Here is a 25,270-nt window from a genome sequence, read left to right as displayed (position 1 = left end):
GAATGGCGCATACGGGCGGTGCCTCATACTTTAAGTACAAAATCGAAGAGAGAGTGGTCAACACTCTACCTTTCACAATTTCTAGTTCTGGTCTTGTTTGATCATGTTTTTTTTTTTTTTTACATAGGATAAAGTGGTAAATGTAAAAATTAAAATTTCAAATTAATTAGATGTTATTTTTAAAAATAATTGAATGAATCAATTTTCACGAATTTTCAATCGTACCCATATTGCAACGTCACTATTCAATTCATTATTTTTTCTCATTTTAAATAAATTACTAGTATCTTAGTTGCTTAATTTCTCCATGCTTTGAGGTGAGATATGATCCAAAGTTTACTGATTTACTGCTACCCCTTTGTATACAAATAATAAAACATAAAATATTTGATTTAATTGATTGCTAAGTGATATTGCTTAAAGCAGAGTTTAATTTATTTTTCAAATAAAAAACAAAAAAAAATGTAACTCCTACATATAATTAATAAATAAAAAATATATAATGAAAGTACTCTTTGGATAAACTTATAAGAGTTTGTTTTTATATATTAACAGTCTAAATTTTCAACTCTACAAGTAATAAAATTAAAGAATTAACATGTATTGATTATTAATTAATTATTTTTAATACATATAAATATATTTTATTATGACACTTGTCAATGCTTTTTAAAAACTTCATCATAATGTATGAGATAATTTTCTGATTTTTAATATAAAACAAATTTACTAATCTGCTGCTAGTCACATTAACTAATTGATATGGGAAATATTGAAATGCCTTTGAACCGTATGCAATGGTATGTGAAAGCAACAAAATATTATCTATCATCTAAATTGTCTTTATTTGAGAGAAAGAATAAAATTAATTATACGTCCAACTGTGAGTATAGTATTTTAGTCTCAATACATAGTTTGCCGACGAAATAACGTTAGTGCCGTCAAATTCCAAAAATGTATATACATCAAAGGTACATTGATTCAACAGCAAGTTTAAATATTGTGTTCAGACAATTAAAATTGTTGAAGAAAACTTTGCAAGCTCTCACGTCTGACAAATGAGAGAAGGGTTTTCTTTTTTTTTTTTTTATCAACAAATTTTACAGGGTGTATTAGTTTGTCATGATTCGTGGGTGAGGCGGCGTAGGGCTCAAATTGCAGCTACGTGTCCATGCAAATATTCGGACGTAACCTTAGCTCTTTTACACTACCAATAATGATAACTGAAGAAGCTGATCTCTCGCTCTCTTCTTCGTTTCCCATTCTGATACCTTGACCCAAAGTGGTATGTTTCGGAATCTGACAGACTTGTAGAGCACCGCCACGTTTGCTCTCACCTTTATTTTGATTGTATTTTGATTGGGTGTTTTTGACTCCGTACATGCATTTGCAAGCTGGAAATTTTTTTGTCTTTAATTTTGTTTTGGAATTTGGAATTAGGGAATGACACGTCAATGTTGTTTGATGGCCGACGTTGGACTATTTAGATATTAGTGTTCTTTTGTACTAGGAAAAATCATCGTGTGCAGATAGAAAAAATTAGTTAGATGGATCGAATTAGTTCGAATATGCCAATGTACGCACCATTACTAATATTATTACATGAAGCTATAGCAGCTGCAATGAATATTCAATTCAACCACTTTATCATCAGCTAGCAGATGACAGACATCACTGACCTTCCTTGGTTATTGTTGGTAATCAGTCAAATAACAAAATTAAACCAGAGAGTTGGATTTAACAAAACAGCAAGGCAAAATACTTATAAAACTTATATTCTATTGATCAGTTGCACAAAGCACGCCACTTTCATGAAACAGCTACACTGTTGTGTCTGTCTCTCATTTAAGAGGTAAAAGATACTCAGATGTGGACGATACCGCTTCATAGCAAACCCTAGCAGTAGTAATTACCATGATCAGTTCAGCAAAGGTAGTACCAGTGCAATTTTTTGCTGCTTCCTTACCAAAAAGGTTAAAAATAAAAAACTTGATGGCTAAATTCATAATAAATTACATGTATATATATACATATAAATTGCGATCTAAAATAAGATAAGATAAAAAAATATTATAAATGTTGAGAATGTTAACTCTTAAGAGTTGCTGTAGGAACAAATTAAATTAAAATTGAAAGTTTAATAGATGCACATATTGCCTTTGAAATGAAATTTAAAATTTAATAACCCGAGCCCTATGTACCAAAGTTGAATGTAGGCATTGTTTGGCTCCTTAGCCTTTGTGGGCAACAAGCGACAGGCCTGTTCAAGAGATAGTATGTGGGCAAATCATCAATGGGTTCTCCGCAACAAAGCCCTGGTACCCAATGTAAATTAACAGATGATGATGATATGGGCCTTCGACATCTGCCCCCTCAAATGGTTTTGGATTTCGAGTCAAAAGCTAAGCACTAGGCCATTCCCTTAATGGACTTACGAGTTAGTTGTTACAGGCAAACGATTTGTGTTTTCTTTTCTTCCCAAAAGATGTGCATTTACTTCAGTTTTCCTCTAATTTTTAATCACTCAGTAAATAGTAAATACCAAAATGATCATCATCAAACATTCCAGGACAGAGCGTGCACTAAAAGCACTCACTTCTCCTGTATAGCCAAGGAACAGTTTTAACTTAATAAAAATGCTATAAACAGAGGTATTAATAGTTGGTCTTCCTGTAATGAATTTAATGACTTCTGCCATGCCAGAAATTAAGGATATTCAAATGCCATAAAACAAACTTATATACATCCATTAATGTAGTTTTATTACTTTGGTGGATTGCAAATCATTTAACCAAATTTATCTCTTTTTTTTTTTTTTTTGGTATTTACTTCAACTAAGTTTATCAAATATTCTGAAATTAGACAATCTGCATTCATCATCAGTCCTACAATGCAAGAAAATTAAGACAAAAAAAATTAAGAAATGCTGGACAATGTTGCCTTATAAACCTTTCTAGTTCTACTTCTACATATAGTTGAGTATTATAAATATAATAATGAAAAGGAAAAAGGGAAATTTATTGGAAAACAAAAAAAAAAAGAGTTGTTTCTGTAAGAATATGTCCTGCATACTTGTTCTAGCAATAGCCTTATCTCCATTTACTTCAAGTTCCTCTGAACCTGGTAAAGACTTGTTATGTGCATGCTGTCAATGGAGTGAGCTAGAAGAAGTTATTGTCTCTGCATTGCAAGTGTGGTGAAAATGATTTGGGCATCCACAATCTCAAGGTTTCAGTTGGAAATTCAAGCCACACATCTTGGGGGAAACGCTGTTCTGGTTCTACGTCGTGGCTTCAGACAACGTTCATGCTGCTGTCGACGTCGAAGGATCTTGTAAATTGCACTTCTATAATTGATTTATATAGACCCATTCGTGAATTAATTATAAAATTATGATCTTGTTGGCATCTTGTAAATTTTATTTCTATCGATGTCAAAGGATGATGAATTGATTGTAAGAACATGAAGCTTCAAGGTTTTTTTCGGCAGTTAATTAATATTGAATTTCACTCTTTGATTAAATTGTTCAATTTCTTATATATCGAATTTAGCCCAAAAAAGTCCAAAAGAAAGGCCCAATTGTAACCAGACTGGGCCAATAATCCAATAGATTCAAAGCCCATTTTTCCATTTGCAACACTACAGGAGGAAAAAAAAAAAAGAAGGAAATTATGGTCTCTCTCCCAGATAAAAGACCGACGAGGTAACTTGATCCCAAAGCACCAACTTTTTTTGAGGTCCCCCAAAAATCATCTACGAAACATCAGCTCAATATCGGAGACCCAAAGCGAACCCTAAACCATGGGTCAGGGAACACCCGGCGGTCTGAATCGGCAAGGTCTCCCTGGGGACCGGAAACCGGATGGCTCTGACAAGAAGGAGAAAAAATTTGAGCCAGCGGCACCCCCAGCCAGAGTGGGTCGCAAGCAACGAAAACAGAAAGGACCCGAAGCAGCGGCTCGGCTTCCGACTGTTACGCCGCTGACTAAGTGTAAGCTCCGGCTGTTAAAGCTGGAGCGGATCAAGGACTATTTACTGATGGAAGAAGAGTTCGTCGCTAACCAGGAAAGGCTCAAGCCGCAGGAAGAGAAAGCCGAGGAAGATCGATCTAAAGTCGATGATTTGAGAGGGTCGCCAATGAGTGTGGGTAATTTGGAGGAGTTGATCGATGAGAATCATGCGATTGTTTCGTCGTCAGTTGGGCCGGAGTATTATGTTGGGATTTTATCGTTTGTGGATAAGGATCAGTTGGAGCCTGGATGTGCTATTTTGATGCACAATAAGGTAATTAAAGTCTTAAGCTTTTTAGGTTTTTTTTTTTTTTTTTAGGTTTAAGTTTTTCTTATTAGAGAATTTAAAGGGAAAATTATTTAAGTATTATTTTTGCTGGAAGGATACTGAACCATTGTGATGAATTTTTAAATTTCAATTTATCAATGCTGGGGTAATTATGAGATTTTGTGTCTGCAGTTGCAAGCTGATAGAACTGCTGCAATTTAGCAGGGTTTTAATCATGAATTCTTACTTCAGCTTAAGTTGATGAGCTTTAAAAAATGAACTTTTGATCAAAGCTTGAATTCGTAAATGCGTTCAAACCATTCTTGAGGTTTTCTCAAATAAATATGAGTGAGGCTTGATAAGAAAATAAACAAACTCAAGAATGAGGTATTTGGCTCATCAAGTTAGCTGTCATAGTTGGTGAAATTTTTTTGGGTCGCATCACACCCTTGTTAATCCAAAATAATAGTATAAAACTTCTTCCGTTTGAGGGTTCTGCATCCATTCTTTCTTTGGGTTGTAAGCATCTTTAAGATATTGACTTCCATCTCAAGCAATTTCTTTGTTCTTGGAAAGAAATTCATGCTTGGTTGTTGTATGTTTTCAGGTTCTTTCTGTTGTTGGACTTCTGCAAGATGAAGTTGATCCCATGGTATCAGTGATGAAGGTTGAAAAGGCTCCATTGGAATCTTACGCTGATATAGGAGGTTTGGATGCTCAGATACAGGAGATTAAAGAGGCAGTTGAGCTCCCTCTGACTCACCCTGAACTATACGAGGACATTGGTATCAAGCCTCCAAAAGGAGTTATCTTGTATGGAGAGCCTGGGACTGGCAAGACCTTGCTTGCAAAGGCATATGTTCTTATATTCCAGCCAGACATTTTTTCTTTCGATTCATATCTGTCTATAGTAATTAATGCTTTAATCTCTGTGCTTTCCCTACCCCTTTGTATCAGGTTAATCTCTTTTCTGATTAGGGGACAAAAGATGTCATGTCTAGAGTCTAGACGTAAGTGCAAGGTGTCAGGCATGATAAGCTTCCAAAAATCAGAGTAGAGGGACAGCATAGACACATGTGAACTTGAAATATATGATTTTGCATGTAATATGCAATTGTTAATTATTTATCTTGGTCATAGCTACTTGTTTACGCTATTATCATACGGTTAGCTTCTCTTGTTTTTTTGCTGTATAAAAATAGATCTGACAGTGTTATGTCATTTATGTTCTTTCAGGCTGTGGCTAATTCTACATCAGCAACTTTCTTACGTGTTGTTGGCAGTGAATTAATTCAGAAGTACTTGGGAGATGGTCCCAAGTTAGTTAGGGAACTCTTCAGAGTTGCTGATGATCTTTCCCCCTCAATTGTCTTCATTGATGAAATTGATGCAGTTGGTACTAAGAGGTAAGTTAGTGAAACAATTATGCCTTGATGGAAATACATGTGGAATTTTTCTCATTAATCTGTCGTACAGGTATGATGCCCATTCTGGTGGTGAACGTGAAATTCAGAGGACCATGTTGGAGTTGCTGAACCAATTAGATGGCTTCGATTCAAGAGGAGATGTCAAAGTGATTCTTGCAACAAATCGAATTGAAAGTCTTGATCCAGCTTTGCTTCGTCCTGGTCGAATTGATAGGAAGATTGAATTTCCCCTACCTGACATCAAAACAAGGCGGCGTATTTTCCAGGTATGTGATTGTCTCATGATGTGTTGAAACTCTATATCAAATATGTTTCAATCTTCTCATTTACTTATAGAGTTTGGGTCTTTAAAGCTTGCTTCATTATACTAAGCCACTTTCAAATCTTTGGGCTACAGATACATACATCAAGGATGACATTGGCTGATGATGTAAACTTGGAAGAATTTGTGATGACAAAAGATGAGTTCTCTGGAGCTGATATAAAGGCAATATGTACCGAGGCTGGTTTGCTTGCTTTAAGGGAGCGACGCATGAAGGTGAGACTGATATAAGTTCCTAATAAGAAAAGTCTGCACTTCTCTTTTATTATATAGGTCAATTTTCTAACATATAAGTTTAATTCTACAAGATTACACTCTGGATCTATAGGTAATAGAATTGAAACCAAATTGAAAAATTTACCAACATGTAAATTCAATACCACAAGATGACATTCTGGATCTGTAGGTATTAGAATCAAAAGGAGATTGATAGCCCTTAGCATTGCAAATGCTTGGCAAATTGCCAGAGATACATGCATATAATTCTACTTTTGATTTTAATTTTTCATAGGATGCAGAGAAATTTGCTAAATTTTCATTGTTAGTGGGAAGAAAGGATCTATTACCAATATATTCTATCACCCCATGTTCCTAGGGAGTAGATGCTGAAAGATGTACCTCCTTTGGTGTAGGAAAGAACTTTTTTAGCATTTTATTCATGGTTATAATTTAAATGAATAAACTGAAATCTGTAGCGTCAAAATGTTTCCTTTTACAAGATATAAAGATCTTCAAGAGACCGCACTGAGCTACCTTCAATCTGCAAGTAGAATGCTTCGTTTTCTTCAATTTTTGGGTTATTTTCTTGATAACCTACCTATAGTTTGGGCTAATACAGTGCCTACTACTGCCAATTTTTGGCTGTGTTAGAGACTTGATGGTGCCATAATTTGCAAAAGCAGTAAAGGAAACTCTGATATATCCTCTTTGTGTTCTGTAGAAATAAACTTGTCATTGGTACTTGTAATTGGTGTTATGACTCAATAGCATGCGGTTCATGATTCAAGTTTTTCATTGAAGTTTTACCTGAATCTAGGTATATTGAGTAATTTCTTGATCCAAGGGTCTGATTGTAAATAATCCCATATTTCAGGTGACGCATGCAGACTTTAAGAAGGCCAAGGAAAAGGTGATGTTTAAAAAGAAAGAAGGGGTTCCAGAAGGGCTTTACATGTAGAAAAACTTGGTTTTACGTATGTTTCGAAGAAATCCATGTTCTGTTGTAATCCTGGATTCAAGTTGTTTTACCCAAAATATTTTCTATTTTCCTGGCAAACACATACAGTTTAGGAACAATTTGACCATAAAAGATGTTAATCGGTTTTTAAGGCATTTACAAGAACACTTGAATGATTTCCTGTCTAGTTGATTTAAACCACATACGATATCACTCTTTGCTTGAAGCCTTTGACGGTTGATACATTTCTCTTGGTTTTGGTTTCATCATCAACATTGAATAAAAAACATATATACAGCAGTATGAATATCACTTCTACAATTGAGTTGGATTGAAAATGACAAGCAGACAAAGATTCAAATCTCTCGACATACAAAAAGGAATATTTATTTTTATGAAAAATGTTTCTCCTCCTTGACAAATATCCAAAAAAAGAAGTGAAGAAAAAAAAATGTTTCTTTTTAATTTACAGTCACCAAGGTAAAAGGTGGCTAAATGAGTATAGTCATCTCACCTATGTGATTTCACTCTTTAATGTTGGAAATATGAATATGGTTCTTTTTTTTTTTTTTTCAAGGCTGAATATTCCAGAGATTGTTTAAGATAAATTATTACCCGCAAGTCAATTTACAAAATAATTTAATAAAATTCCTCTGCTGTTTTTTTTATTATTTTTATTGTAGCTTGAGAAAACATAAAATCTCTTGATTTTTTTTTTTCCAGATAGAAAAGAAAATTAAAGTTTTCATTTTTCAACAGTTAGAGCCTCCGACTCGACTGGGGTCAGTCGACAACCAGTTATCTAATACCGAGAAGGTAAAAAAAAAGCCTTGAAATTTGAAGAGAGGAGAAGACAGAACTGGGAGTCGAGGCACCGTCTTAGCTACGCATACCTTTCTTCCTCCTCCGATCAATAACTGTTTTGGTCTTTTTGGGTTAAGCTTTTAACAAAATAGTCAATCATTATATTAAGTTGGGTCTTTTGCTTTGTTATTTGTGGAAGAAGAAAAAATGGGAGGTCCTTCGCGGCAGTGTCAAGTTTGCAACCAATCTCAATCCAAGTACAAGTGCCCCTCTTGTCTTGTTCCTTAGTAAGTTCTGCTCCCTTCTTTTTATTTTTCTGACTGTTTTTGTTTTGGGTATATTTTCATTTTATTTTCTTTCCATCCCAGTTGTTCTCTGGCTTGTTTTAAGAGGCACAAAGGTATGACACCCAACAATTTCTCTTTCTTTCTTTTTTTTTCCCTTTTCAATATTCGATTTCATTAACTCTTTTATTTCTTCATGTATGTTGATTAAATATTCGACTTTTGATTAATCTTTTTGCTTTTTATCATGGGAATTTTCTTGGCCTAATGCTTTCTCATCAACTTGTATTCTAATAAGGAGATGAGCTTAGCATCCATTCTACTTTTGCTTTATCAATATTAGGAACAACTGAACCAATGTTGTATGGTCTCAAGCTTAGTTTCCACCAACCGACAAAATTTGCCTACAATCTAAGTTTTGTAGGCAAAGATTAAAAGGGATATTTGGGTTTATCTTCCTTTTACCCTACTTGCACTTATGTAGCTGAAGTCATAAGTTGGCATTGTCGTTGTGATACTAGAAATGGAAACTAATGTGCCTTAATGAATGATGCAGAAACTCCCTGCGTGAAGCCACAACCCACAAAGGAAAAATCTGGTGAGGGCTTCTTTCTTCCAATCGGATGTTTCTCAACTCCATGCTTTAATCAATGATGCTTGTGTTTTTCATGCATTTTATGTTCTAAAAATTTCTTTTGAGGTATTGTTAAATGTTGAGAGATAATAATATTATTTCATATATTTCATACTAAGGTTGTGGCCTTGGGGGTGCTTTTCTTGTGTAGATGATGCTATAAAGTGCAAACTCTGATGAAGTGGTAAATTTAGAATGCTGCTTTTGCTTTATTAATATCAAGAATATCAACACTTCTCTTCTTGTCTGTTAAATAATCCATTTTGAGCTGCATGTAATTGTAAACCAGTCGCCAATATAAGTGATATGTATGTCCCGTCAAGCTTGGTTTAACCGGTAAATAACATGGCTAAAGGGTTTACTTCCGGAAGCCAACATTAAAAAAATAATCGATAGTTTCTAGCTGAAGCTGGCCTTCTCTCTGTGGTTCCAGAATTAAAGTTTGTGGATGATGCAGGAAACCCTTGTGTGAAGTCAGGGTCCACTAATGATGCAGTAACAACTAGCGTCCAGCCAGAGTCCACTAATGATGCAGAGACCCCAAGTGTCAAGCCAGAATCATCTGAAGAAAGATCCAGTAAGAACTGTGTTCCTCAACAGCATGTTTTTCAATGTTATTATTCATTGGTATAAAAATTCAAACATGTGTTTGATGTTTATCCTTGGATATATGCTTATTTGCAGTCTTTCAATTGATAAGAAAACTGACTTTTAATGAATCATTCACCTAATAAGTAGTCTGCTTCAACATTTGAGTCTTATTCATATTTCCTTTTCACATGTGCTTATTATGAACTACAATTTCTAGTAACATCGTTTAAGAGCCTTCATAAACACTTTTCATCAATGAAAACCACCATTGCTATTAAAAGCAAATGCTTTTTCTTATATGTAGACTGGGAAGTACCTTTATGGTTTCTCAGCCTGGGCAAAGGAAACATGTTATACCGTTTGCTCACTTGACATGTGACAGTGTCTAACTTTAACATGAGTTTTGGTGATCATCATAACTCAAAGAACTCAGTTTCATGAAATATCATCCTCATGCATGCAAATTATTTTCTTTTTATCTTCTTGGTGTGTTAATATCAGCAACTTAATCAAATGTCCCTTTCCTTTTCCTGGAAACTTTCAAAACTCAAATGTTGCTTGTTTCATTTCTTTTAGCTGCTACTCCAGGATTTCAGGTGGAAAGGAAACTAGAAGTTGATGACCCAAGTGAGGTGCTACAAATGTTGCAAATGCAGGCTATTGGTATGATTTTTTTTTTTTTTTTAAATCTGAGCCTAGCTCAAGTATCTTTAGTAAAAGTTCCTTACAGTGGTGGGCAGCATGTTATTTGGGCAAATGTTTGAAAAAAAATTTTGCCACTCCTAATTATAATTTAAGCTAGCATCTTGTTGATATTTGCCGACACAATAGAGATCTCCAAGTGCAATAAAATGCAAAATAGATGATGGGAGGCTTCATCATTAGATTTGTAAGAAACTCAGTAATATAGGAACACGAAAATGGCAGAATAAATTGAAAACGCCTGTAGAAATTTAGCATTCAATGAGAATTCAACATAGTCATGGGAGAAATACTGAAGGCTCATAGCACTATCATTCCAGGACTTGGTGTTCAAAATATTGTTGGTGAGTATAGATGATTCAATGGTTATAATATGTTAAAAGGAGATGCAAAAGGCATTGTGGTGGACTTGTGCTAGAATTTTTTGCATTTTATTGTAGGTTGATTGCATTGCATTTAGCTAGATTTGGTATGCTTTTCTTTTTGCACTTATCCCAAATTTTCTAATAAATGTGATTTGCATGAAGTTTTTACATCTGGCACCAACGCCTTTTTGTCATATCAGCTAAATCATTCTCAGGGTTTCTCATTGTCCCTAGATTGAGATGTATGGTAGAAGGTTAAATGACATCCAATTTAAGATAGATAGTTGGTATGATAAAATGTTTTCCCAATGTAGAGAAAATTGTCTTGATACCAAAACAGGTTAAATACCGTCACACAACAGTTTAAATCTACCATGTTCTCTCATGCAGCTTCTTCCAGTGAAGTCCGTGAAGCCTTGAAGGATGAACATCTTCAAAAACTCATCTCTGATATTGATAGCTCCCCAGATGCAATGAATGTCAGTGCTGTTATTCCTACTTGAAAACTGAGACCTGAGACTTTTAATTTTATCGTGTTTGTTAATGTTGTCCATCTGCCTGCTAAATCTGTTTTTACCTTTTGTTAGGAACTTGACAAAGCTATGGGAGTGGATGTTTTCCGCATTTTCAGTGATAAGGTATTTTATTATCTTCAATTAGAGCAAGTCTTTAGTTCTTAACAATATTCATCTGTTCTTGTTCGCCTGTTGGGTTTCCACATGAAATACCAGATAGCTGCTGCAGATCAGAACTTGGTAATATCCAAAGCTAAATGCTATTGTTTTCTCTGTTATCAGATTTTATCTGCAATCAACCCATGACCACTTATTGTTATAACAAGAAAAAAATTTGTTTGTACCGGAAGGCTTGTATTTTAGGAGGCCTCAGAAGTTCTTTGCGGAGATGTCAATAGAGTTGTGTACAAGTTTTGCTGTGACTTTAGAGGAGAAATCATCCTGCCATCTCGAGCCTGGTCAGGGGTTGATGTTTCTTTAAGTTCAGAACGAAGGCTCATTAAATGTAGTAATTGGCTAAGTCCTTAAACATATCCTCTCCCAGGAGTTTTGCAAACACATTTTTCTTTTGTTGTGCATGTGGTGTGAGTTTATATCTCGATGAAAATGCCTGCCCTGGCCTCTCTTTGTTACAGTAGGTCCCCATCCATTACTTATCTCTTCTACCCTGCTGCCAAATTTTCTTTGTTTTTATATGAATAGTAATACTACATTATTTGAAAGAAGAGTTTAGGGGATGATTGACAATAGAAAATGTACTATGGTCGCTTATGGTGTGAAAAGTCAAGCTTTTAAGTTCTTCGAGGAGGCTGCATATCATTGTCATAATGAGAATACAAAAAAAAAAGGAGGGTCTATCATCTCATCTATTAGATGAACTGAACGTAGACCCCTTTTTTGTTCTCTGTATGACTAATGAGAGGTCGTTCTCTTACTTTTTGGCCGAATGTTGGTCGAAGTGCCAAATTCTGAGAGTTCTTTTATCGCTTCATTATCTGCTATCTGATACGTTCAGATTGCTCACACAATGCCTGCCCTTCAGTTTCAGTCACCCGTACTGTATTTTGAATATGGTTGTCGGTTAGCCTACAGCATATTTATGTCCCAATTTATTCTGTTCCCCCAGTCGTCTATATGTATGCCCACCTACATTATTTTCAGCATATATTGATGAAGGGTCCTGCTCATACCTATGATGTCCGCCTTTCTTTGTTGGAGGAGATGGTAGGTGGGCGTGCCTTTTTGATTGGAGAACATTGATCCAAAGCTCGATATGCACTGAAAAGATAAAAAGGTGACGGCGACCATTTCTCATAGCACCTTTTTGAGGTTCAGAGAATTGAGGCAAAAGTTCAATATGAGCTGAAAAATTTTAAAGGGAACAGCGACTCTTCCCTCCTTTGCACCTTTCTAAGATTCAGAATATATATATAGCTAGTGATGGGGGTGCAGTTACGAGCTTGAAGCCAGTCTACAAGTTGAAACCTAAAAGGAAAAATTCTCTTCAAAGCTCTGCTTGATATTGCTTTGTCGTATATAAAATGCGTTCTCTTGAACCTGTACCTGCTGAACCTAAAAATATATACGCAATGGACCACAATTCTATGAACAGTTCATCGACGAAGATAATTTTTTTTTTTGAACCTTTTTCAGTGGTGACATATGGATAACAATTTCCTCAATTTTGCTAGCTGGGTTTAGGCCTCTTCTTAATGATAATAAAGGCTATGGCGATTACGAGAATCAGAAACAACTTGGAAGAAAGGAGATGGGAGTTGTCCGCAAACCAGAGTCATCCAACCAACCAACATTCCCCACCAAGCCAAAGATGGTTTTTTTCATTTTTTGCTAGATTCTGCTGTCTAAGCCTCTTTCAGATTCTGCACAAATTGAAAACAAACTATATAACGAAATAAGGGGAAAATGGAAAGGGCATACAAAGGTGAGCAATATTTCTATGGTGGTGTAATAATTACATGTTAGCTGTGCAATAACAAATGAGCTAACTGAAAAAAGTCCCAGACAGGATGTTTCTCTTACACTACAAAACTTTAGAAAGGCAAGAACCTTTCCGGAGTAATCCACGAAGAATTTTCAACCTGTAATACACGAGAGGACTTGTCTTTAACGTTTTATGTTATGGATTCTGAAGGAATACACAAGCAACGCTCGACCAGAATTCAATAACAGAATCTGCTAGCAGTCCGATTGTAGCTGGCCTTGACTTGTAAATTTTAGCCAGCCAAGATTTTAGCGCTTTCGTTTCGTGTCACCTTCAAGATATCATCCAAAAAAGTTAATTAGAAATCATCCATGATAAGACAGTAAGTGTTCATTTAAGTGCTAATAAATATGTCTCACTCCTCATTGGAACTGACATGGCTCATCATTTTAACTTGATTTCAATGTACATGTTGAGTTCTATCTAATAGGTAAAAAGCATGTCAGAGTGGAAGCAGAGAATACTTGGTCTGAAAGCCAGGTTCTTTTAGCGTCAGATGCTTAATCTACAAATGCCTTGCATATCCTAATCATAAGGGTATATTAGAGGAGGTCATGGCATGTTGTCAACAACCATATATTAATAATGCGAAACTAGAAAATAATGGACCCACCTGATGGGTGATTTTCAAGATTCTCAGCTCCCCTACTGGTACTTGGTTTACGGGAACTTGGCTGGGCCATTGCTTGACTCTGTAAAAGGTGAAATTCGTAATCAATATTTCATACTAGTATAAAGTATGTGATTGAGCTGGTGTTATCAGACATATGAGGAAAATTTTTCTTTAGGAAAATAAAAAGGATAAGATTAGAAATTAAATTTGTAAGTTTCCAAGCCAACCTTCTTTTAAGATATTGTCAAAGAGTGAACAACCTCAAGCCTAGACAATAGCTGAAAAAAGCTGTGAATAACTTACGGGTATTTTCCATGTTTTCAGAGGAAGTTATAATGCAATTGATGAATCACTAAGACAAAAGGTTCGAGAGAAAATAATATAATAGATATGAATGCCCTAATTTGGAGGCTAGATGACATGCTAAACATTACCTGTGGAGGGGGTAATTGCATCTGGTGAAGACCAATATAGTGCTGATAAGGATCAGCAAAATTTGGGACCTGTGGCTGGTTTGGGTTTTGCGTGCCAAGCGGGTTTAGCATGGCATCTGATTGATTGTTTGGTTGGATTCTTGATGGATCAGGAGCAGGAACCGGTGGTGGCATATGAAAGGCTGGCATAGGAAACCTTGGACCCAAATGAGCTGCACCAGCTGGTGTTGGTAATGCTGAGCCGGCTAAAACATTGGGAAATGGCATCATTGGCCGACTTATTCCCATATCCATGCCCATGCCCATCCCAATTCCCATTCCCATTGTAGGCATGTACTGCTGAACACCGGGAAACATCATTGGAACCATGCCACAACCCATGGACATAATCTGCAGAAAGTTAAAATCTAATTTTGTCAGAAATAATGCACAAGCTCGTACTCTAAGATATAAAACAATGCTCATTAAATGAAATGTGAATGGAACATAACAATCATATCCCAGCTTACTGCATAGCATGTGGAGTGAAAGAAATTATTTACATCTACAAGCATGTTACAAGAGCTGAGTAGAAGTAGGAATAAAGTTCTATATATTAGAATGTGAAAATATGCACATTATTGATTGGTAAAATGAATGTCATAAATCCAGAAGCTCATGTCACTCCAATTTAACTTTCAGTGACTGTATTTTATTCTCTCAACTTGTTTGAGTTATTAGGCATATAAGAACATCAACGGACACTCCATGATATAGCTGTATAGAAAACGCCGCAACAATAAAAATGCCAGCATGTAAAACTCAGGAAGTAAAGGCTGGAGGAAAAAGTTGTCTAAAGGGTTGTGCCATCTCCAGCATAAGAACACTGGAGCTTATACAGAAAGAGATGCTCAACTCCTCTTCCTTGGTTCTCAGAGGAGACTGCATTATTCTAAAGTATAGAATTCTGAAATTTCAACCAATCTAGACAGAACATTTAGCAAAATTCACTCATTTAGCATGTAAAACTAAGAGAGGGTGGAAGAGTGAGCTGGAATTAATTTTGGCTTAATGGATATTTTGGTTGTTAGGCAATGATTAGATTCTCCAGGATGTCCGAACATAACAATTTGCAAATACTAGTGGCTTTTGCTGCAGTAAGTCAATCATAATGTATTCAATTGAACAAAGTTTTCTTCAAATATACCAAAATAAATTGAAGAGTTACTGATTAATTTAAAGTTATAATTTGTTCTTTGGTGTTTCTATTTGACAATCCAAATGTTCTTTTTTTTTTTTTTTGGGAGCACAATCCATGTTCTTAACTTAGTCATCTTATCGCTTGGGGAAAAAAGAAAAGAAAAAGCTTCCAAATTCAAAATTCATCTATTTGTCTACATCAAGTAAAAATAATGTTCCCAAAAGAAATCTTGCCTCTTGAGCTTGGTGGTGTTTTGTGAATCTTATTATCTTTTTTTCACTTCAATGGCAAAGGTCCCTGTCATTAACAGTTTCATAAACATTCACAATAACAGTTCCATAAACATTCATAATAAGGCAGGTGAAAAATGTTGATTAAAGGCCTTCTAGTGTTGTAGCATTAAGTCATGATCCTCACATGTTACAAAAACATCTATTCTAGATGGAAAAAGACAAAAATTACTTATTATAGGCATTTTACACAACAATATTGCTCAAAAGGACAATAACCCAATCAAATCACTCCATGGAACTACTTTTGATATCGAGTTGTAAGAATGGATAAGCTATATAATCTCCCATATATGTCATTAACTAAAGTATAAGAAAAGATGTACCTGAACTTGCAACTGAAGTGACTTCAGGTACTCAATTGCTTCATCCAGCATTGAAGCTTTGTCTGACTGAGACTCAGGAATATGCAATATGTTAATAACGACAGAGAGACTAATATCCAAATCAGGAAAAACAAATCCGTAATGGTAAGTGCAAATATAAGGGAAAATCATACACAAGACAAACCTTGTTGCAACGAGGTATAAGTTGTTGCAAAGCCTTCATCTTTTCATTTATCCTATCTCTGCGTCTCTGCACATGAATGAGATATTACACATCTAAAGGAATGTAATTACATAGACGAAGACCCAATTCATCAACAGTACTAAAGTGTCAATATAATACCGACCCTTTCCGAGAGGTTATGGACCTCCGCGGCACGAGACCTTTTTGTAGATGTGGATCCATGCGTTTGTTTCTTTGTGTCAGCAAATTCAAATTCAGCATCCTTTGGCAACAATAAAATTATCGGTACAAAGCAAGATTGAAATTTGATAGAACGAAGGGGGATAAATAGAGTCACAGATTTTACTTTTTAACACATTAAAACATAAAGTACCATCCTAATCTCAACATACATGTAGCAGTGTCTATTTTCCACAAAGTGATTGCTTGGTTTAAACACTCTCATAAGTTTATCATAAGGGTACTTTAAAACTTGTGTACTTCACTATCCTTGTAAGGTTGACTGACTTATACTTAGGAAATTATGAACAGCGAGGAGAACTATAACATAGCACCAAGACTAGAAGGCTATATTTTCCACACAGTTTTTTGTTTTAACCTTTTTGTAATTGAGCTAAACAATTAAAAATATGAAACCACCCACTTTTCCAAAAGAAGAAAAGAGATATAGTTTGATGCTTCTATAATTAAAATATATTTGGTTCCCAAACATATAAATATAGTCAATAAGACATAGGCACTTGATGTGCATTCTTAAGACTATAAAAAGATTCGAAGTGGAGTTACTATTATTGTCCACAATATTTAAATTCATCTTAGAGCTATAGAAACACCCTCATCCACATATAGTGTTTTGACATGCTAAATGATCAACTTCCTAAGTTTGCTGAGTGAAGAGTACTTAAAGAACATGATTTCTTTATATAACATTCTCTAGCTTTGCAACTGAATCAGGTGCCATCAAAACTAAAAGATATTGACACCAATGAAACAATACAAGTACCATTAGAAATAAGTTATCAAAGCAAGAAGAGATTAATCATTTAGACTTAAATGTAATTTTTATTAGTTAACAGAATGACCTTACATTTTACAAGTACTCTGTCTTAACCAATTTATACAAAACTACCCCTTATTTTGGTAATTGAGTTGGAGGAGAATATAAATTGAAGCTGAGAAAAAGAACTCCTTCAGCTATCTTATTTTCACGTTTTCTCTTTCTCTTTTTGGACAAACTTTACTAAAAATCTATCATTCTCCTTGTTTTTTCTTATTTTGTTCTATTAATGAAAAACTAGCTTAAACGCCTAAGCTTGATTAAAAATAATCTGTTTCTTATATTGTTTTAAATAACAAATTATCTTAATATTGTTTATTCTCAGAACTCAGACACCTTTAATCCACAATATATATAAGTGATTTGATTAATTTTAGATAAGTTAAACATCAAAACTCAATGTTAAAGCTATTACGTGTGTGTTTAAATAACGTCTTATGCATCCTAGTATCTAGGTTTGCCAAAGGCTGTTTCTTTCATAAGTCCCATGCACCCAACTTTAAAATTAGAGAAGCTAACATTAGCATTAAGCTTAATGAGAACTGCTAAATACTAGAGAATGTTTTAAGCAATAAAAATATCATAAAGAAATATGTCCAAAAGCTAACTGACACGTGACAACCGGGGTATAAAGCGGACGGGGAAACCAGTCCCGTGATACACGCCGTCAATCCAAAAATATTCTTATTTTAAACGCCATTCTTTTATATTTAAAAATAAATTTATTTTTATATAATAATAATATAATTTTTTAACTTTGAATTAAGATATTATCACATTTTATTTTTAACATATTTTAAAAAAATAGGTATTATGCTATTGATACTCGTTTTGAGTTCAAAAACTCAATAAATTTGATTTTTTTTTTAAATTCAGTTTTTTTCATTCCCACTTGACACCGCCAACCTCCTCCCCGTCCAATCATCAAATTCGTGTCAACTCTCCTCTCCCACCCCATTTATGTCGTACACGTGGCATTTCCCAACTCGATACCAGTGCACCTGTACAGTACTAAAATTATACGCCCAGTGACAAGAGAGGGGTGCTCACGTTAAACGACGTCAACCACAAGTGCACGTTAGCAGAGACAAACGAGAAAAATTTTTTTAATTCCAATGAACTAACCTCGCTCTGACATTCGGCCTCGTCATGTTCTCTTCCTTTACGTTTCCGGTCCTCAGCCGGAACCGCCTTTAGAGTCGCCGGTTCGGCGCTGGCGCTGGCACTGGCACTGGCACTGGCACTGGCACTGGAGCCACCGGGTGATGATATCATCGTGACCTCGCACGTGGCTAAATTGTCTTTACTGGCGCCCATGCTGACGCCAACTGATTGCGTGTTGGTAACTGCAGTGGTACTCATGTTGGCGCATGTATTGTTGTTGTTCCTGCCAGATGCCGCCTCGGTGTTGCTTGGCACAGCCTGAGAGGCACCCGATTCGGGAGCCATCGCCGGAGTATCGCTAGAATCAACGACCGTCGATTCCCTCACTACACTCTTCGAATTCAACGGTCCAAATTGCCCGGCCCTCGCCGTTTTATGCCTGGAGAAGTGGACGAAGTTCTGGATCCTCGTCGACTCCAAGTCATTTCTCCTTGCTGGTGGTATCGGGGGCCTAGAAGCTGACGCCACAGCGGAAGCCGAAGCAGAAACTTGAGAAACTCTTCCAAGAGGAGGAGGAGCCGAGGTTGCGGCGGTGGATGTAACGCAAGGGGCGGCGGAGGAAGGATAGAGGAGATCAGTGCAGAAATCTTGGTCGAAGTTGGCATCGCTGAGAGGATAGTGAAGCCACGAAGCCATTTCATCTTCTTGCATGAAGAGATGATCGGTAACTGGTTGCTGTTGTTGTTGTTGATGATGGTGATATTGGTGAGATGATGATGGTCGGATCTCTCCGGAAGCTGATTGGTAGGCGTCGTGGAATTTGAACGGCGGAGATTTCTTCAAAGATCTTTGGTTTTGACTCTGCAGAACAACTTGACCGTTTTGCCACAACAGCTCCATGATTTCATCCTCTGGCCTGTTTCGTAATTTCATCAGTTCATCAGTTCACAATTTTCACAATAACAAATTAAAAAAAAAAAAAAAAGGCAGCAGCAGCTTCTTACATGGAAGGTCTTTTAGGGCGAGTTAAACTAGAAGATGAAGGGATTGAATAACCGTCTTCCATTTCAAAATCGGGAACGCAGTGATTCATCCTCTACTATTTTTCTTAACACTCTAAGCTACATAAAACAAACAATCAAATAAAGAAAAAAGAAAACAAAAAAAAAAGAAAGAAAAAAGCTCTCCTAAATGAACGATTTAAGCTATTAAAAATAGAGAATTGTTTCCTTTTCTTCTCCGGAAAGTCTAAAAGAAATACATAAAAGCGAGTGTTATCTCAGTTGATGCTTATGCAGCTGCTGCTGAAATTGATGACGAAAAAACCCTAGAGAAAAAGGGAAATACAATTGAAATCAAAATCCATAAGAAGTGACAAAGCTCTCCAACGCTGCTCTCACTTTGCAGTGCTAATAAACAGTGAGGCAAAAAGGAGGGGGTAGGAGAAGAATTTCTTTTTCTTTTTCAGAAGATTTCTGTTGGGTGTGGTATTTTTGGGCTGGATTTCTTTTGCAGGCACCCCCTAAGATAAGGTCCTCTCTCTTTCCCTCTTTGCTATCTCTGTTTCTCTCTCTCCGAATAATATGAAGCAAAAGCCGAAACGGATTTTTTAGAGCAATCATACCAACGCTTTCTATCTTTCTTTCTTATATACTAATAATAATTTTTTTTCTTTTTTTGTACAAGTAATTATTACTATAAGTACTTCTTAGTTATGTGAAAAATGGTGGTCAAGTAAAGTTAAAATAAATTAATAAAGAAAAGCTGATAGTAGTTTGTTTGTGATTAAGGGCTCGTTTGGATTCATTGTTACTATTATTTTTAATTAGTGAAACAAGCGGTGAGGCGAGGATTAAATGGATAAAATCCAATCGTAATCGGATGCCCCCAAAAGTCGTCGTTTTTAGGACCCCCACTCTTTGTGTCGAAAATTTGACAGTAGTGGTTATGTGGGGCCTCCTTCCACTATTTTATTCACTATATACGTATGGTCAATTTGTATTTTCCCACCTTTTTTTCATTTTTTGAATTATGCAAAAAATCAATTAGTTTAGGACCGTTCCCTTTCTTTTCGTTGGCCCCATTGATAATTACGTAATTCTTTCATAATAATTATTATAATTTTTATGGTTTCATTTTTTTAAATAAAATAAAATTCATTCAACTGTGAGAATGCAGTATTACCGTTCAACTCATGGCTCTCTTTGGTTTGGTTTTTTTTTTATAATATTATTAATATAAAATATTATATTCATAATAATAAAGCGTTACAATTTATTATAAAAAATATATGAATTATATTTCGTTTCGTGATTTAATAATCACATAAACTTTTAAAAAATATATAAAAATTTGGTTCCAAATCAATTTTTTTTTTTTGTAATAGGGCTTTGTCCCATTTAAAACCAAAAAAAAAAATTTATGAATTAAATCAAAAGCTAATTTTTGTTTATTTTAAATATTTCAATAGTTAATATTTTTAATTTAAAAAAAATTAAATCAAGTGACCGCCTAAAACGAGACATAAGATTTAAACAATAAAAAAAATATATCTCCAATCTCATTATATAATCCAAAATCATATAAATCCCAAAAATAAACGTCATTAAAAATTCATAATTTTATATATTAATATTCTTCATTTCAATTTCTATAAATTGAGCACTGTTAATAATAATAATAATAATGAAAGATAAAGATTTTGGTATGAGACTGATAGCTAATGATGAATAAGTAAGGAATGAAGGAAGGGATCGAATATATCTAATCTGTAGTCTAATCCTTGTTAAAAAATAGAAGTAGTGCATTAGTGATTGGAGTTTTGCGTAACCTTGGTGGTACAAAAAATGGATACGGCTGTACTTTCAAACCAGTATTTCTTTATATATTTTTTCATTTTTGTTGTTTTTAACATGTTGTTCTCATGCTTTTAATTTATGATAATGAAATTTGTGGCTGATAAATATGTGGCTTCATTTCAAAATTAAGACATTTTATAAATCTCAACGATAATATATATTGAATTTATAAATTATAAAAAAAATTATTGTAAATCTTATAAATAAAAAATTTTATCTTTATCTAGTCAATCGCATCACCTAATTTTTCTTTGCTCCCTAATATGTATTTTAATATTCATAATTTTATATCTGTTCCTGTGTTGACGCCAAATTTGAGAACCAATGTTGTAGATTAAAGAAAGAAAAAAAAAGCTACATTTAATTATTGTTTAAAAAATGATTGCAAACTTAGCCATACAAATAAATTAGTTGATTTGCATTAGCAATGTAACCACTAAAAAATAATTAAATAATTAATGGCATGCGAGTGGGGTTTGCTTTTAATTAACTAGAATATGACAATTAACGGTAAACTGTCTTGTGATGTAAAGCTAATTGATCCTTGATGTGATGTAAAGCTTTTAAAACTCTTAATATTCGTAGTATAACCTTAATTCAACACTTAATATAAAAGTATTCAATTTTAACCGTATTTTAATTTAATTTTATATTTAATAAACTATAGTTGGTAAAAAAAAAATTATTAATCTCATAACATCATTAATGAATTTACTTGTAAGAATTACTTTTATGAATAATAATTTAATTTTTAATAATATTGATTTTATTCTATTTTTGGATTCGAATTTATAATCAAAACGTAATTTTTTTATTTTGATTTAAAAGATTAAATTTAAAACTGTTTTTATTAAGAAAATATTTATCGAGTTTCACTAATTTTTAGTATCATATGTAGATGGATGGCCAAAGTTTAATAAAATGTGTTAATTTTATTGTTGAATACAAAGCATATTATCTTTGGTTTTTTGTGTTTTTTTTTTTTTTTTGGAACTTTTTAGTGACGTTTGTTTACGCACCTTGAAGGCGCGTGAGTGCGGGAGGCTGTGAGCAAATAAAATAGAAATAAAATGTGAAGAAAATAAAATAAAGGGAAAAAAATACAGGCAACTGTTGCATTTTAACATTAGAATAAAGACATAATAATAATAATAATAATAGTAATAGTAATCATAGAAAAGGCAAAACAGGGCCAGATAACTCTCAAAATAATAACTTTTTTTTATTTGAAAAAAAAAAATGGAAAGAAAAACAGCAACGATGTAAAGGTGTTGGTGGTTGCCCGAATCTGGTTGAAAGCGAGGGTGGTGGAGGTGGGTCGAGGCAGTTGGGATGGTGGATAGATGCGAAACATCTTTCCCTCCTTCTTCATATGGACTGTCCCTTCACATTCAGGCACATCCTGTGACCACAGTTTTGATCATTTTGTACTTTAAAATACTCCAACTTCTCTCACCCTTTGACACAGGAGTTTCCCTAGCTATCTACCCTCTTTCAATCATTAATTTTTTTTTTTATGGGGGGAGGGGTGGGGGGCTTTTGTCTTGACCATGTTTTTATTTATTGAGGATATATATATATATATATATATATTGATGCACAGAACCAAGAGAGAAAGCCAATAAAACCATGTATTTAAACATCAACTGATCAGAAATTTAGTACACTTGCCTTTTCGTAGTGAAAGGCTGAGGAGAGGACAGTAATGTGCTGGGAATATATGTAGTCCTATTAGGGCATTTGACTTTTTATTTCTTTTGTAAGTAAAGGTGATGACAGTCAGATAAAGGGTGGTAATATTTTTTACTGTTAAAACAAAAGGCGACCTTGATTTTATGATGTGTAAAGTACTAAAGTTTAATATTATAAAAACAGTTACAAGATTGTTAAAAGAATATGCGAATAGTTTTAAAGGTAAAAAAGAAAACAAGATAACCTTAATTTTTTATTAAAACCTACTATTTTTTTGAGATCGACATGTCAAGAAAATTAAGAAAAAAAATACATTTAATATATATTTTTTACTAAACTTTTTTTTTTAATATCAATGTTCACTAATTTTAGTTTAAAAAATAAGAATATTAAATGTTAAAAAGTAACAAGATATAATGTTAAAACATTTCATAAAAAAAAAAAAAGAAACAAAGATAAAAGAAATATTAAATGGGCAAAATATAATAATGGAAAAATATTTAATTTTAAATGACTTGTATACCATCCGTACAATTTTAGGCATACATCATAGAGTACTATATATGGATTAAGTCTAATGAAACTGCTATTATTACAATTGTATTAATTAATAATTAACAAATTTATGAAAAATTAAATTCAACCATTAAAATTAAAAATCTATTACTTTACTAATAAATCATAATGATAAATCATATAGATTATAATATTTATAAATTTTAATAAAAATCGAAAATTACAACACTTTCTACCACAAAATTTTTTTTTGACGTGATTCTTTTGACTTTTAATCAAACACAATCAAATCAAATGTCATAACTAACAGATCTGGACACATAAAATTTTGTTGGAAAATTTTGAAAAAAAAAAAAAAAAAAAACAAAGAAACACATCATATCTTACCCATATGTTTGCATTTTTTTTAAGGGCCACATATTCTTTTTAATTTTTTTTTTGGTCACAAATGCTTAATTCATGCTTCTAAACGTGACATAAGTTGTCAATCTTACATTATTTGATTTGACCGTTGATTCAACTGAAATGAACTTAGAAAAAAAAACAAATAATTTTTTTTTGTTTTTGTCCTTTTAATTTCACCATCGTTTGTCAAAAGCAATGAGTCACAATAATAAACATGCCAATACAATCATTGTACTATTTTTTCATATTAACAAAGAAAAAATAAGCCTAATTCTATTTCATCACCATCATTAAATAGTTAAAATATACTTACAAATTTAATTATTTAATTTATTAATAATATATTAAAATTTTAATTTAAATCATTAAAATTTAATCAGTATAACGTCAAATATATATATATATAATAAAATAAAAACACTATGATCTGTATCTTGGCAAATAAGACGTAGATGGTAATGGTAATAGTAATTGAGAGGAAAAAAATTAGGGAAGGAAATGAAGGGAGGTAGGGATAAACAAATAATTAAATAAATGATAGAAAAGAATGATGCATCGTAAGACGTGAAGACGTGGCAAGGGTAGAGCGTGCCATGTTGGCCAGTGAACCGACAATTCGCAAATTGGGGAGTGAGAGTGCAGGGTGCGGTCCCACTTATCAACCAGCACGCTTTTATTAAGTGCTGCCCAGGTGGGTTCTTCCTCCCACACTCTTTTCGTTACTATTAACAACCTCCCCCAGTGTTTTCATTACCGTTAACAACCTTCCCCTCGTGTCAATTCTTAGGTTAAATTTATTTTTTTGAAAAATTAAAAAATTAATTTAAAATTATAATGTTTTGTTTAATTGAGATTAGTTTTTTTTTATTTGATTTTGATTAAATTTAAATATTAACTATATATTAAATTTAAATCAAATTTTGAATCAAAAAGTAAAAAATTAAAAAAAAAATCAAATTATATATTTTTAATAGTTTATATATATTTTTTAAAATTTTTACAAAATAATAATAATAATAATAATTTTATATCAAAAAATATATAAATATATTAAAATTTTATATTAAAATAATATATAAAATTTAAAAAAATTAAAAATTAATAAATCCAACCAAATCGAACTAATAAAATTCAGTTTGATTAGATTCAAATCAAATGAAAATTTAATTTAGATTTAAATCAAATTTTAAATTTTTATAATATTATACAATATCTTAAAAATTAACTGAATCCAATCCGAACCATTATCATTCATACTCAATTTTTCCTTTCATTTTTCAATTATAAATTTCTTTCACCATTTAATCACTATAAAATATAGTATCATATTTTCATTATTTTATTTTATATATCTTCAATTTTACAAAAGTTTACAAATTTGAGGTAATTTAACCAAAAAAAAAAAGAATGAGTAAATTTATGATAAAATAAAAAATTACTTCTCATTATGTAGATCAAAACCCGATAAATTTGTTTATAAAGTGATAAATTTATTAGTAAATTTTATATG

The 25,270-nt window shown here is 33.4% G+C and overlaps 3 protein-coding genes across 9 annotated transcripts; 2 read left to right on the top strand and 1 right to left on the bottom strand.

The window, feature by feature from the left end:
* Positions 1–3,716: 3,716 nt before the first annotated feature.
* LOC111314375 (26S proteasome regulatory subunit 4 homolog A) lies at positions 3,717–7,380 on the top strand. The gene is made up of 6 exons (XM_022915668.2): positions 3,717–4,284; positions 4,886–5,131; positions 5,515–5,684; positions 5,755–5,971; positions 6,103–6,243; positions 7,121–7,380. Exons 1-6 carry the CDS (start codon positions 3,802–3,804, stop codon positions 7,202–7,204), a joined length of 1,341 nt encoding a protein of 446 aa, XP_022771403.1. The 5' UTR covers positions 3,717–3,801; the 3' UTR covers positions 7,205–7,380.
* Positions 7,381–8,065: 685 nt separating this feature from the next.
* Positions 8,066–11,736, top strand: LOC111314374 (HIT-type Zinc finger family protein). 5 transcript variants are annotated; one of them, XM_022915667.2, is made up of 8 exons: positions 8,066–8,295; positions 8,377–8,408; positions 8,849–8,890; positions 9,384–9,503; positions 10,094–10,180; positions 10,975–11,063; positions 11,172–11,222; positions 11,382–11,736. In XM_022915667.2, the coding sequence occupies exons 1-8, from the start codon at positions 8,216–8,218 to the stop codon at positions 11,403–11,405; spliced, it is 525 nt and encodes a 174-aa protein (XP_022771402.1). In that variant the 5' UTR covers positions 8,066–8,215; the 3' UTR covers positions 11,406–11,736. The 5 variants fall into 5 exon arrangements, with proteins under 5 accessions (XP_022771402.1, XP_089609057.1, XP_089609056.1 ...); XM_089752931.1 differs by having other exon boundaries at positions 8,073–8,295; positions 10,106–10,180; XM_089752930.1 differs by having other exon boundaries at positions 8,073–8,295; positions 9,360–9,503; positions 10,106–10,180.
* Positions 11,737–12,977: 1,241 nt separating this feature from the next.
* Positions 12,978–19,911, bottom strand: LOC111314372 (transcription factor PIF1-like). 3 transcript variants are annotated; one of them, XM_022915659.2, is made up of 9 exons: positions 19,294–19,911; positions 18,311–19,205; positions 16,292–16,390; positions 16,129–16,194; positions 15,945–16,010; positions 14,149–14,538; positions 13,715–13,793; positions 13,566–13,626; positions 13,031–13,372 (listed from the first exon to the last, which is right to left on the bottom strand). In XM_022915659.2, the coding sequence occupies exons 1-8, from the start codon at positions 19,380–19,382 to the stop codon at positions 13,607–13,609; spliced, it is 1,704 nt and encodes a 567-aa protein (XP_022771394.2). In that variant the 5' UTR covers positions 19,383–19,911; the 3' UTR covers positions 13,031–13,372; positions 13,566–13,606. The 3 variants fall into 3 exon arrangements, with proteins under 3 accessions (XP_089609054.1, XP_022771394.2, XP_089609055.1); XM_089752928.1 differs by lacking the exon at positions 13,566–13,626 and having other exon boundaries at positions 12,978–13,372; XM_089752929.1 differs by lacking the exons at positions 13,031–13,372; positions 13,566–13,626 and having other exon boundaries at positions 13,695–13,793.
* Between the last annotated feature and the right edge of the window lie 5,359 nt (positions 19,912–25,270).

This window comes from Durio zibethinus, chromosome 23 (assembly GCF_047325235.1).
Source record: "Durio zibethinus cultivar Kanyao isolate XHJ-2024 chromosome 23, ASM4732523v1, whole genome shotgun sequence".
Lineage (NCBI taxonomy): Eukaryota > Viridiplantae > Streptophyta > Magnoliopsida > Malvales > Malvaceae > Durio > Durio zibethinus.
Note: the sequence above shows the minus strand (reverse complement) of the source record. Positions and strands in the feature narration are given on the sequence as shown.

Excerpts from the sequence above, each read along its gene's own strand:
- LOC111314372 (XM_089752928.1), bottom strand. The coding sequence starts at position 19,382 with ATGAATCACTGCGTTCCCGATTTTGAAATGGAAGACGGTTATTCAATC. Across the intron at positions 16,011-16,128 it reads TTATACCTCGTTGCAACAAG|TCAGACAAAGCTTCAATGCT; the intron begins GTTTGTCTTGTG and ends CCTGAGTCTCAG. Across the intron at positions 14,539-15,944 it reads CACTTCAGTTGCAAGTTCAG|ATTATGTCCATGGGTTGTGG; the intron begins GTACATCTTTTC and ends AACTTTCTGCAG.
- LOC111314374 (XM_022915665.2), top strand. The coding sequence starts at position 8,216 with ATGGGAGGTCCTTCGCGGCAGTGTCAAGTTTGCAACCAATCTCAATCC. Across the intron at positions 8,296-8,376 it reads CCCTCTTGTCTTGTTCCTTA|TTGTTCTCTGGCTTGTTTTA; the intron begins GTAAGTTCTGCT and ends TTTCCATCCCAG. Across the intron at positions 11,223-11,381 it reads TCCGCATTTTCAGTGATAAG|ATTTTATCTGCAATCAACCC; the intron begins GTATTTTATTAT and ends CTCTGTTATCAG.
- LOC111314375 (XM_022915668.2), top strand. The coding sequence starts at position 3,802 with ATGGGTCAGGGAACACCCGGCGGTCTGAATCGGCAAGGTCTCCCTGGG. Across the intron at positions 5,132-5,514 it reads GCAAGACCTTGCTTGCAAAG|GCTGTGGCTAATTCTACATC; the intron begins GCATATGTTCTT and ends ATGTTCTTTCAG. Across the intron at positions 5,685-5,754 it reads GATGCAGTTGGTACTAAGAG|GTATGATGCCCATTCTGGTG; the intron begins GTAAGTTAGTGA and ends TCTGTCGTACAG.